Raw genomic sequence first — 14,000 nt, forward strand, 5'->3', positions numbered from 1 at the left:
AGGCCATGAAGGATTGATATTAAAGGTTTTTTAAATTATGTCAATAGAACCACTATTAATTATGTGGCTTTATTTCATATGTTAAGGTTTTGCATCTCAAGGATTTTATATTGTATCAATAGAGAATTAATTGTGTTGTTTTTATTTTATATGTAGTTTTGAAGCCAGGAATAATTTAGTTGATCCCTGGAATATTTTGGATAATGGATACTCAGTTGTTTGATGTGTTCTTTATACCACCCGCCACTTCCGCCACTTCCGAACCTACCCCAGACCCTCCCAGACCCTCCCTTTAGGCTCCCAGACCCTCCCCACTGTCCCACCCCCATTGCTCCACCCTTCCCTCTCCCTGCCTTCCTCCACCCTCCCCATTATCCCACCCTCATTGCTGGCCCCCACTCCCTTCCTCCCCCAACCCTCCCTACCACCCCACCCTCACTGCTACAACCCCACCTTCCTCCCCCCACCCTGTTCCTTTGATGTTGGTGGAGGACGCTGAAATGATAAGGACACAATTTGCACTTAACCACTAAATCTTTATTAATTGAATTTTTATTATGACATCAATACAATATTAGTAAATAGAGAGAAATACAGCAATATAATGGGGAAGGGTAGGGAGGTGGTAGGGTAGGGAGAAAAGGCAGGGAGAGGTAGGAGGACCACTGACAGGGTTCTTCTTCATCACTTTTCTGTAACTTCCATGAATATTTACCATCCTTCATTATCAATTTCATTCCAGCAAGTCAAAGAGCATCTATCTCCTCATCCTGTAACTCTCCAAAGGCTCTGCTCACAATCTGGAGCCCTGGACTTAATACCCAGAGCAAAGTTAAATTATTTATTCAATCACCTTTGAACTTTTTCCCACTAGAGTTTTATTCATGTCCAATTTGCCCTAAATAGTTTGATCTCCCTGCAGTTCCCTCTGAGTTTATTTGAAATCTTTAAGGGTAGCAATCATAGGGTAAAGGATCACAAGTAAGTACACATGTCCACTTATAGAGTTATCTAATACATATCATGCTAACTTTTAAACTAACCCCACCCACTTAATTACTTAATAGTCCCTCCCACCCTAAAATACTTACGATTATATATACCCCCTATTACTTAAACTGATTAAAGAAATAAAAACAATGCAATTTCCACAGACCAATTCCATCAATCACATTCTACAATCTGAAACAAAAAAGAACTTTCAGTCCCACTAGATGTTCACTCTTTCGATGAAAATGCAGTGTGGTTCCCACCCAGCTCTTCGCCTTGGCAGGTGGTCCTTCATTTCTGCTTAGGTCTTTCCAGCAGAGTGTTCTCTGTTGCCAACCTTGGAACTGTAGCTGATGTTCGACGTCTGTGGTGGATGACAGGCAGATCAATTCAGGAGAGCAAGAGGTACCTGCAAACTTAAACACAAATCCACACTGCACCATATAGATGTGCCCCTCTTTATTTTGTGCACCTGCAAGTTCCTTATGTCACCTCACATGATTGAATCAAACTAATTCTTCATTTTAGAGCATCAAGTCCAAATACCTCATTGCTCAAACTAAATTGACCCTTCAGAGATGTATGTAAACTTCCTCCATTTCAAGATCTTAGCACAACGCCTTCACTAGTTCTCTCCAGGTTTGCCTAACAATGGGAGCTCATACCTTCTTCCTTGATTTAATTAACACTAATAATTTGGGTCAAAAGTCAATCAAAGTTGCCAATTTGTTTCAAAAATGTTGAATACTGGCTTTAATAATTCTGATGTTTTGATATATGTCCTTTATGCTTTATTTTGCTCCCTTTCTAACTCCCTTAGAGATTTAATTTCTTTGCTCCTTCCTTTCTTATAAATGAAGGCATTTTGTGGAAAAAATGCCAAAAGAAAGTTAAAGTATCCAATTAACATAATCAACAAGAACAAAATAAATTCAGTGAAAGGAAACTTATTAAATTCTGATACTATAGAATAAATTTGAAATTACTTATCCTTAACACCTACATTTATAGATAGTATATATAGCAATAAAGCATAGAGCACACTGCCAACAGTTTTTCACAAGCTTTACTAAACAGCCAAATGTGCGTCAGGGTCTTCATCCATGCGCTGCTGACCCACACCACCATGCTTTCCCTGACCGCTGCTGTCGTTGGTGGACATCTCCAGACTCTGCTTGCAGTGATGGCAAATGTCCGTGTGCTCATGCCGGGGCCGCAGACAAAGACCCATTTCTAGGCCCTCTGCAGCTTGAAGATCAAGTGACAACTGTAAATTTGACACAAAACAACTTGAATTCAAATGTATGGATGATGGGTTGATTTGAGGTAAACTGAAGTGACACTTCAAAATAGTCCAGAAGCACAAACGCACCATTTTAAAGGTAATTACTCTAAAACACATGAGTGACTGACAAGCTTTCGGGTTCCATTGAAGGAAAAAAAAAAAAAAGTGGGGGCGGGGCGCGGGGAGCGGGGAAGTCATTTAGAATTAAATAGCCAATTAGGTATCTTTTTTTGAATTTGTAGATCTTTTTGTGTGATTTTTTTTTAAAGGCCCAATTGATAAAATTGATGTCACATATGACATTAACCTAGCAGATTGAAGAAGAATGGGATGAACTATTACACCAATACTCCAGCTCTGAGGAGCCTCTCATTCACAGTGTTGTAAGAGAAGTTCACAGTAAAGAAAAACTTTATACTATGTTATGTATCAATTTTAATTAGTTTAACAATAAGAATGGGATTGTACTTTGTAATTCAATGGAAATAATTTCTGAAAGCAGTCATCACTTTAAAACACTGTTAAAAGACACTAGTAACCTACAGCTTAAACTTTTAAGTATTTTAAACATGCAAGAATAAGGGTGGGGGATAATGAATGGGTGAAAGGTGATGTGGATGAAAAATGAAACTTCACCATTGGACTCCTCTTCATGATACGCAATTTGAAATCTATACCATGTTGTCTACTGCTCAAACTGTGTTTTGGCAATCGGAGGTTGTGTAATGAAACACAAGCCCCTTGAAGCCTGCCTCTTTCTTCTCCGTGCGTGACAGCAAAATGGAGTCTCAGCAACCAGGCAGGAACGATGACACAAACCCTGCAGCAGGGATAATGGCAGCAGTAAAGAATTAAACAGAAAGAGAGAGGTTAGACAGTTCAAGGTAGTAGCAAAAGACCAGGCTAAAGAAGTCAGGCAGTCCCAGATTAGCACAAAGCATCCAGGAGACTAGAGGTTGTCTCTGGACTGAAGACAATGCTTGTATTGTCTGTTGCTTTGAGTCATTTGAGTTGCTTTGAGGCCTTTCATTCATTGGCAGCTTCTTTTCATCTCCATCCTCTAGAGGGGACCCCTTTGCACTGTGTGAACTCTGATCCTTTTAAAGTGAGGTTACCCATCAGGTTACCCTCTGGATTTAAAGTTCACTGAAGAAGTCCGTATCTTCAAGACAGTGTCCAGTGCCCCAAGTCCTCTTCTTCAAAGATAACCCTCGCAGGCATAGGAGTGTGGGTCTGGGTGCTAAATTCATGTCCCCTCTCTAAGCATCCTAATGCTACAGTCTAGTGAGGGGACTGATGATGAAATGCCCAGATGTATATGGAGGCAGACGCATGGAGAGATGCTTCCAACACTTCAGGTGATCCTCTTCCAGCCAATTAACAACACTCCTGAACTTTCTTCCGAAGAACCAGGACAAGTTGGTAACATTAACTCAGAGTCTCTTAAGAGTTGGGTACGGGACTGCAAGGTAGTCACGCCTCATAAACATCTAACATACCTGAAGCCACCAACAGTCTCTGGTTACCAGGTTTAACTTTTTTTGTGGAAGCCATTACTGGCATGATGATGGTAAGGTGTTGTGAGAAAGCCAGAGTTCTTGGGTACATGAGATTTGCACCAGGGTGAGAAGGCACACTCTAAACATGCAAGAGTCCCTTCTGAGAGAGCACTTCCTTCTGAGGCCTGAGGTGTTTCTGTTGCAGGGGTTTTGCCTGCTTCTGGGAGAACCGGTCGAGTTGCTGCTCCTTGAGAATTAACGGAACCATGAATGCAGAGTTTGAAGATGGTGAAGTTTCTAAGGGTGCAGCAAAAAGATCACGGAAGCCGTTTTACACTGCACCAACAATTCTGGCTTCCTTAATAAGGCGTCGGTCCTCCAGTGATGTAAAGAGAGTACCGAGACTGCAAGAAAAGTCATGTCCTCCTCCTCCTCATCTCCCCCTCCATAAAGAAATCAGCATCTCCTGTGTTTGCATCAGCTTCTCTGTAAATGTTAAACGTGGAATCTGGCAGCCTGTTAATTTAGATGGTGACAGAGGTTTCAGCAGGTAAAACCCAGGCTTCCAGGATTCGCTGGGAAGTAAACTTGTCAGGACTTTTAGTTAAATTGGCAGTTAAGGTGGAAAACTGAGAGAGAAAATGTGTTGGTAAATATTCTGTTGCTCTCAGAAAATGGTGGAGGTCTTTTGGTGCTTTTTTAGGATGTGTGCCAGTCCAGGGTGGCCCTGACCTTTCCGTAGCCATTTCAGAGAGGGCTTGTGCCTCAGGTTGGCCTGAAGATGCAGTAGCCGAGTTTAGCACACAGTCACTGATTGAGAAGCTGAGCAGGAGTAAATCTGAGGGTAGAGATCCTGAAGGACATGACAAGTGTCTACATGGTGCTGTAAGACGGCGGCGGCGGCGGCGGCGGAGGTGGCGGCGGCGGCTGCGGCGGCGGATACTGGGGTACCGGAGGCTGGCGGTACCAGTGTGGGTTCCAGGTGATCATCACGGGGACATAGAGCGATCGTCCATGTCCATCTCGCCCCACTGGGTACCAGGCAAATCCTACTGGGTAGGTCGGGTACGTGGTGTATGTGGGGTAGGTCTGGTATCCAGGTAGTTGAGGTACGTATTCAGTGTACGTTGCCAGGTGAGCCTGGTCATCCAAGTTTGGAATAGAGAGTCGAGGATACTGATTCTGAATGGTGAAGCTGTTGGGAGCTCGGCAGTCGTAGGAGACTTGCAGTTTCCATCCCCTCTTCACCTGGAGAACCTGGGCTCCATTCGGGGCGATTGTCGGAGTAATCAGCCCGTCTTTCACATTTCTGGCCACAAAATCTCGCAGGGCTGCCATTTCGGGTTCGGACAGTGAGTACACGTGTCCGCTGGGAATACTGTGCGCTCCAGGTATCATTTCGATGGTGGGGTCAACCAGGCGGTGATCCGGGTAGACGTTTTCGTCCACTGGAGTGTACACATTCTGGACATAGTAATACCTCACTGGCTGGTAAACTCTGTATCCATCCACCGGGTAGTAAAACGACGGCTGTGCCGGTGGTGGGAGCGACGGAGGTATTGGGGAATACATCCGGCAGTGGTATCGGCAATATTCAGAATCAAAGACGATCGATCGGGTGCTCCATGTGATGTTGGGATCGTGTGTGCTCAGCCAGCGCACCCCAAGGACGACGGGGAAGAACGGAGACTGAGTCACATCGAATGACAGCACCTCGCGGTGATCTCCCAGGTCGACTATCAGGTCATGCGTTTCGTGGACAACTGGGCCCGATGCTATGGGGCGTCCATCAATCGCTTCCACCAGTATCGGCCAGTCCTTGACCCTCAGAGGAATTCCGTTCTGGGCAACATATTCGTGATCGATGAAGTTGCCAGAAGCACCAGAATCGATCATGGCTCGGACGAACAGGGTGTGTCTGCCCGGGAGATGAATCTGGAGCATCACTTGCAAGTGTGGAGATGAAGCATCATCTTGTGGGGACCTTATTAATTCTGGCCCGGTCGCTGAAGGTCCCTCTACAGCGGGGCCGGGGAGTTTCCCGCCGGCGAAGCCTTTGAGGCCTTGGCAGGACAGTTGTCGGCGTAGTGACCTCCATTTCCACAGTAGAGGCAGAGGTTCAGCTTTCTGCGTCTTTCTTTTTCCTCCTGGGTCAGGCGCATGCGGGCGCCGCCCACAGGCTCGGTGGGATCTACCTGGTGGTGGCTCGTGATGTGCGGCAACACCAGCGCGCGCGGTGGGGAGCGCGGCTTGCGAGCAGCGGCCGCTCTGGCCAGCCTTCTCTCGATGTGGATGCACTGGCCGATCAGCGCCGACAGCGACTTGGCCACTTCGAGGCGGGACAGCTCTGCCTGAATGTGGTCGCTGAGGCCCTCGTGGTACTGGTCGATCAGGGCGGGCTCGTTCCAATCCAGGTCCTGTGCAATCATCTGGAAGGCGTTGGAGTAGTCGATGACCGACCCCATGCCCTGGCGCAGACGTCTGATCTTGCGTTTGGCGGCCTCTCGCCTCTGGGGGTCTTCGAAGACGTGCTTCATTTCGGTCATGAAGGCTGGGTAGTTGTGCATCAGGTAGTGGGATCTCTCCAGCTTCGCGGAGGCCCAGCGGGCGGCGCGACCGGTCATCATGCTGGTCACGAAGCAGACGCGGACGCGGTCGACTGAGAAATCTCTGGTGCTTTTCTCCATGAAGAGCTGGCACTGGGCCATGAAAGGAACCAGCATGTCTGGGTTGCCGTCGAACTTCTCAGGAAGGTCATCTGGGCACTCTTCCTCTAGGGGAGTGGGTGGGGCAGCCGCCGCCGCAGCACCGCGGAGCTCGAGGTCATCCTCCTCATCCTGAGGGGGGGGCTCCACTTGCTCACGGAGGGTGGTGTTCTCCTCAGTGAGCTTCTGCACCTGGTTCTGCAGGTTGTTGTTCTCCTCGGACTGCTTCATGACCTTCTCTCGGAGGTTGTTGATCTCTTCAGAGAGATCGTCCCGCCTTCGTTCGGCCAGGTTGGGGATGTACTGGCCCCTTTGGGCGCTGCGTGAGGAGGAAGAAGAGGAAGAGGAGGAGGAGCAAGAGGAAGAGGAGGAGGAGGGGCCGTTGGGGGGAGGAGGAGGAGGAGGAGGTGGGCAGTCGGGCCCCAGGGTGAGAGCTGGAGTGGGAGGAGACCTCCCAGATGTAGCTTCGCTCCTGTGGGGATGGAGGCCCGGATCCTGGCCTCCTCTTCCACCCTTTCTTCTTTTTGTTTTCAAAAGCTTTTTGTTTCTGTAAACAAAGATAAAAGTATAAATTTAACATACATATTCAAAGCAGCACATTTCAAAAAACACTTTAGCATTTTAAAGTAGCCACTAAAATACTTTAAATACATGAGTATTTAAAGTATCCCCTAAAATACTTTAAATACATGAGTATTTAAAGTATCCCCTAAAATACTTTAAATACATGAGTATTTAAAGTATCCCCTAAAATACTTTAAATACATGAGTATTTAAAGTATCTCTTTGTTCTACTTGCTTACATTAATAATTAATAAACAAACACAAAGCTTGCAAAAGGGAGAAAGAAGTTAATCAATTAAGACAATAGATAACAAAAGCATCCTACTTTTTCATGTTCAAATGACCTTTTCCTCCTCAAAGGTCACCTGTTTATTATGTATTCAACAATACATAACTATATCAACAGCAAGTTTACCTTCCCTAACTATAAAAGAATGCTGAGACATTCTAAGCAACAGTTTTGTACCAAGAGAGTATGGCAAGAAACTTTCAAGTCAAAGATAGAGACCTAATAAAAACACGCAGGTAAAGCCAGAAGGATAACTGTTACTAGACAAGTTACCTGAGAAATAGCTAATATTCCAGCCAAGAAGGAGCCAAAAAAAAGGGCAGGGGGATTAGAATCACAATGCCTATATTCATCAATATAGACACTACCTCCAAGGAGGCTGCCAAGTCATTATCAACATTAACAACTGTCACAGAGCCCAAAGGATTGTCTAAATCCAACCATAATCTAACCATAATCTGATTTCCCAAAGAGAATGCCCTATGGGACAGAAGTGGCACTGAGCAGTTTCCCTCCTTATTATGCAGTCAATCCGCAATTATCAATTGATGCCCCCCAGGAAGAGCTGGGCTATAAAATGGGATGTTCCAAGAGGCCCAATAACAGTACACCTCAAACTTATAATACAGATTTAATTAAATAATGTAAGTAAAGTACTGAATATTCAACAACTGTTAGCTAATATTAATAAAGTTATTAATAACGAAAGTAACTTTCTGTGTAAAGAGGCTAAAATTAAAACAGGGAGGGGCTGCAATTATGGCAATCTAGCCATGCATTTCCCACCTAAAGACATTAATTTATTTTGGATACACTGTTGGCCAAATCCAGGGCCTCATTTGATTTGCAGGTCATCAGTTTGCAACTTCTGGTTTTTAAACAAGTTTTTGTTAGCACAGTCCCACCCAAAAGTTTATAATTTAGAGCAGGACAGGGCTGTACCCCTTGCTAGGTGGTGAGTAGCTATAAGGAGGAGTTGGGGGGAGTTTGGGGGGTTGGGGATTAAAGGTCTTAATTATGGGTATGGAGACAATAAAATCACACATACAATACAATAAATCATACAACAGTGCCTATGTACTTCTTAAAAAGAGGGTTAAATGCATTTATAATAATTTATTTATAGTAATTTATTTATAGTAATTAGTATAGTAATTAACTTTTTAATAATTTTGAAATGAGCATTAAATTCTCATATTTGGAAAACTTTAAGAAAGTGCTCCAAAGTTTAAAAACATAACTTAGAAAGCAGGCAGACTGCTTGTTCACCAAATGTTAACTTGGCAGTCCTGGCCGCCTATTCCTCTCTGACCCATCAAGGCAAAAATGGGACACTAAATTAATTATATTAATTAAAAATCACAAAGATAAACGTGTTATTCAAAGAAGTTAGGTGAAAAATACCTAATATTTCAATCAGTAGGGTACAAGGGGAAAAAAAAGGTAATGGTAATCAAACATGATGCCTGTACACTTCACCCTTGTCTCCAGCTATAGGGAAATACCCCTTTCTCCTCCTTCTTTGAAACCCCTCATAATCTTTTAGGCCCTTTCCCTGCACCCCCACTCCCCTGCACCCCCAGCCACTTTATGCTCTGCTCTGTCCTTGGAGTGGCTATACAGCAAGCAGAGTCTTTAAGGGACAGAATTACTGTGCCATTTTAATAGTTTTAATTGGCATTTGAGATAAAATATTCTAAATAGTCTAAAAGTTTAGAAAATAAATCATAACCTGTGACACTGTTTCATTTCTAACTCCTTAAATATAATTGTATTAGTGACACTCAAACGATCACAAAATAGTACAATTTTTATTTATCAAAGTTTTATTTTTATTTAAAAAATATGTAATAAAATAAAATAAATTAATAAAAATTTTTATTTAAGAAACATCCCATTTACTAAAAGTTTTAATGTCCCATTAAAAACAACTAGTAAGCTTAAGTCAGGTGACTCAGGTGCCACTTTTGTCATCTAGACATTAATAGTTTGAAAACTTAGAGAGAAGACTTCTGGAAAGGCATACAGAGCATGGCCTGGGGCTGCCTGACCCAGGTCATGAAAGTTAACAACCTACATGTCAATCACAGTCACTGGGGTGTGCTTTATTGAGGCCCAAGTCTGAAGGTTTTAACATCTGCAAAACACAATAATAGGACAGGTATAACAACATGTTCAGAAATCAGCAAACAATCATTGTATTGTTTAGGGAATCAGAAGATCAATAAATGTTTAAAATTCAAATGCTTTTGGTAGACAGGAAGATAACATAAAAGTGAGAAGAAACTGGAGTTAAGACAGTAAGAAGGGGGCTGTGACTATGTAATGTGGGGATGCATGTCCCCTCCCCAAAACACTGAAATCTTTAACAAATTTTTAATTCAGTGCTGGTCAAATTAAGGACCTTATCTGACCTGCAAGTTCACCAGTTTGAGACCCCTGACCCTTATCGAGATCAGGCATCAGGTACCCACCCATGGGATTTTTAATTTTGGGATGGGACTCCAAGTCCTAAAGGAGATAACTGCCCAGAGAAGAATATTTTAATCTTTAAAAATGGTAGGATAGTGGGCAGGCAGATTAACATTCAGTGTAAATAAAGTTTTAAAATATGTAAATAGTAACTAAAGCACAAGTTAACTTGGAAACAGGAGCAGTGTGACTTTATTTGAATTACAGAACTCTGGCTCCTTCAATCCCCCCTTACTAGGGGCTGGACTGCAGAGGTGAGGTCAAGAGGCCCCATTCCTAAAACCTGAAAGGACGCACAGCACAGAGCCAAGCCCATGGGACAGATGTCACCTTTAGACATGGAAAAAAAAATTCAGTGTTAATCTATATAGGAATTAAATACATTTGATTAATCTTTGACTCTTCATGATTACTTCTAAAAACTTCTATTCCCCAAACACACCAAACAGTAACAGTAGCCAAAAACCATTGCACATTAAATATCTCATTAGAAAATGACACTTCATTAATCAACTCTTAATTGCCTTACATTTTCAAACCCAATTTCTTTTTTAGTACCTTGCGTGTTATTTGTGAAATGCAAATTATATTAATATGCACATTTTTACCATTGTTTTGAACTTTAAAAGAATGCAAAAGAAGATACCAAATTTCCAAAGGGAGTGGGGGTTAGGGTAGCAAGGTGGGCCTGGGGAGTAATTGAAAGCTGTAATTACTCTAAATATAAATATGTAAAATATATAAATTATATACTTGTTGGGGGGAGATGACAGATATTTGGGAGTTAAAGTCCTGGCTCATGGCTTATAATATAGGAAACCAGGTTTTAAAATTTCTTCCTTTAGTTAGAAACATAAACGTAGTATATCTAACTGGAGGCAAGGCATCAATTTGTTTTATATGCATGTTTTATAATGCCAGCTAAAACCCTCCAATCTATATTTTGTAATGTTGATGTTACATTATACAAATTTCAAATATGACAATTATGTACCACCATTAAGTATTCCACCATTAAGTATCACCCCAAATTTAAATAATTAGCTTTTGCTTTTCATTTTTAAAAAGCTAATTATTTTGAATATCTTAAATATAGTTTTGTCTTATAAATACAGCTTACATTACTGGAGTTTAAAAATGCACTTTTTTTTTTTTCATCCTGTTAAGTGTGAGAGATAATGCAAGCAAGCAATGCCTGGGACATTCCAGGACAGCAAACACCACAGAAAACAAACCAGAAAACCCCTGCAGACTCCAAAGAAGGCAATGAATAAGCCAATTCACTCTGGTCATTTAATACATATTTAATGAATGCCTACCATGTGCCAGGCACAATTAATAAATATGTAGGCAAGTTAGCCAGGGCTAATCCCCTAGAGTTCCAAAGGAAAAAAAAAAAACAAAAACCCAGCTTCACAGGCACACAGATAAACACCTCATCCTTGCCTCAAGACCAAGCCAATAGTACCAATAAACCACTCCTATGAAGCACAGTTCAAAAGTTGTTCCTTATTTTCTGTCCACCAAAGAATCTGATTTCAGTAAGCCACCACAAATGTCCATTAGTGTCTCTAAAAACCCTTAAATGTGAAAGTATTTAAAACAATTTAATTTCATTTGTAGTAAAAACATTTAGCTGGATTGCCCTTAGGGGCACCAGTCATGTCTGCTCAGTAGCACTTTTCATAACCCACTATCAGGAGTTTAAATTGTGGAATTATATTACTTAATATACAAAACATTTGTAAAAAATACTTATAAATCCCAGGTATAATTAGCATTGTTGCTAATTGTTTTTATTTATTATTCTTATATTTATTAGACACTAATGGATAAAAAGCAAAATCCGCGCTGCCAAGAAACCGCAGGAGGGAGGGGCTGTGCAGCCAGGCTCAGGCAGTGAAAGCAGTGAAAGCGCGCAGGCGCAGAGGATGTGGGCCTGTAGGGAGGGGCTGGGGGCTCACACTGCGCACGCGCAAGAAGGCTCTGGGAGGCGGGGCCATAGGCCACCTCAGAAGAGGCGGGCTCAGGGAGGGGCCAAGCTTTGGAGAGGCGGTGTCTGGGCAAGCCATCTCAGAGGAGGTGGGGCTAGGGAGGGGCGCTTTCTGGGGTCTCGCCTCAGAGGAGGAGGGTTTAGGAGGAGGTGGGGGTTCTGAGGGGACCCACCTCAGAGGAGGAGGGCTCAGGGAGAGGCGGAGTCTGGAAGAGCAGCCTCCCAGGAGGCAGGCTCAGGGAGAGGCGGGGTCTGAGGGAGCGGCCTCAGAGGAGGCGGGCCCAGGGAGAGGCGGGGCTTGGGGGAGCGGCCTCAGAGGAGGCGGGCTCAGAGAGAGACGGGGTTTAGGGGAGCCGCCTCAGAGGAGGCGGGCTCAACGAGAGGCGGGGTTTGGGGGGAGCAGCCTCAAAGGGGGCGGGCTTGGGGAGAGGCGGGGCCTGAGGGGGCGGCCTCAGAGGAGGCGGGCTCAGGGAGAGGTGAGGTCTGTGCGAGCCACCACAGAGGAGGGGCTCAGGGAGAGGCGGGGCTGGGGAGAAAGTGTCTAGAAGGCGCGCTCTAGGAAGGCGCGCTGCAGAGGAGGCGCGCTCTGAGTAGGCGCTGGGAGGCGCTAAGCACGCTCCGAGCGGATACTGCAGAGAAGGCGCGCTAGAATGGGCGGGGCAGGTCTGAGACTGGCTGTTTGCCTCTCCTAGGAACCCCCTCCCCAAACCCCTCCCACCGGCCTCCCCAGCCAGATTCATTTCATGCAACAGCGCAATCACCCCCAGATCCAACACCCCCCCCAAACTAAGCAAACCAACAGTTTCCACAAACTGTTGCTGGACGCCAATTCGCGCCACCTTTACAACTACACCGCCACTTCGATCCAGCGCAACTAGGCAAGGCAGCCCGCTCTGCCACCACCAAAAAGATTCCCTTTTGCACTCAAGTCAGCGCCCCTCCACTCCACAGCTATAGCTGGAATGGTGTGGGCAGAATGTTAAATACTAATTTTTGCCCGGGGCTCCATTTTGTCTAACAGCACCATCATGCAGACAACCGTCCTGCAGAAAAACATAGTGGGAGCCATTCCAAAAGGTGTGTTAGAGACAAAGGGTGGGGTCCCCCACTAAGACGACAGAGTAATCTTACTCTACAGCTCTTGCCCCTTTACAGCTGGTTTCTTTGTAGCGCAAAACAGTGCAGCTTGTGTACCCCTGCAGCTGTTATTACTTTGTAGCGCGTTTTAGGTGTAAATTCTCTGCAGCTCATGTACCTCTGCAGTTCCTGTGCCTTGGAGCACAATGAAGCGCTGTTGTAGTGCTAGTGGTATCATTCTTGTAGCGCTCATCTGCTGCAGCTCAGGTTTTGTAGTGCATTTAAAGCGCAAATCAGTCATCAGTCTGCAGCTCATATACTGCTGCAGTTCATAATGGTTTGTAGCGCATTGAAGCGCCCATCAGTTTGTAGCGCAACTGAAGCGCCCGTGCATCTATAGCGCATTTGACGCGCTTATCAGTTTGTACGGCATTAAAGCGCCCATCAGTTTGTAGCGCTGTTGAAGCGCCCATCCATCTATAGCACATTTGAAGCGCTTATCCGTTTATAGCGCATTGAAGCGCCAATTAGTTTGTAGCGCCTATCACTATGTAGCGCTTTTGAAGAGCAAATTGCAGATTGGTCTGTAGCTCATGTCCGTCTGCAGCTCATGTCTGTCCGCAGCTCATGTCTGTCTACAGCCCTTATCTGGACTTGAGTCCTGGAAATCAGAGCCCTGAAGGCTTGGTTTCTCCACTCTGTTTTGGGGTACTGCCAGTGAAGGCGTGACAAGATTTGCGTGGAGACATTCAGGGACACTACTCCATCTCCCGCAGCTCCCGAAAAGGACAGGGAAGGAATGTGATCTTAATAAAAGAAACATCCTCACCGCATACTCACCACGCGAGGACTCCTCTGCGAAGACAGGAGGACGGGGTCCCACACCTGCGCCAGGCGTGGGTTCCGCTGGGTGCTCTGCAGCCCGGAGTGGCTCCGGACGCGAGCCCGCTCAGCGGACCTTTCTTGAGGCTCGGTGGACCCTCTTCGCTGTTCTCCCCAGGTCGCAGTCAGGTTTCTTCGACACACACCAACCGAAGTTGAAGCGCGTGTACCAGGAGCGCCGACTGGGAGCCTTATATAGGCTGAACAGAGGAGGGGGGCGCCAAATCCCAGCGTGCTCCGCGGG

The 14,000-nt window shown here is 44.9% G+C and overlaps 1 protein-coding gene across 1 annotated transcript; it reads right to left on the reverse strand.

Moving 5' to 3' along the window:
• Positions 1-515: 515 nt before the first annotated feature.
• PEG10 (paternally expressed 10) lies at positions 516-13,963 on the reverse strand. The gene is given in 3 exon segments (XM_032305375.1): positions 516-5,819; positions 5,822-7,026; positions 13,704-13,963. Coding segments are annotated over 3 exon segments (2,382 nt in total). The 5' UTR covers positions 13,709-13,963; the 3' UTR covers positions 516-4,647.
• Positions 13,964-14,000: the final 37 nt, after the last annotated feature.

This window comes from Mustela erminea, chromosome 11 (assembly GCF_009829155.1).
Source record: "Mustela erminea isolate mMusErm1 chromosome 11, mMusErm1.Pri, whole genome shotgun sequence".
Classification (NCBI taxonomy): domain Eukaryota; kingdom Metazoa; phylum Chordata; class Mammalia; order Carnivora; family Mustelidae; genus Mustela; species Mustela erminea.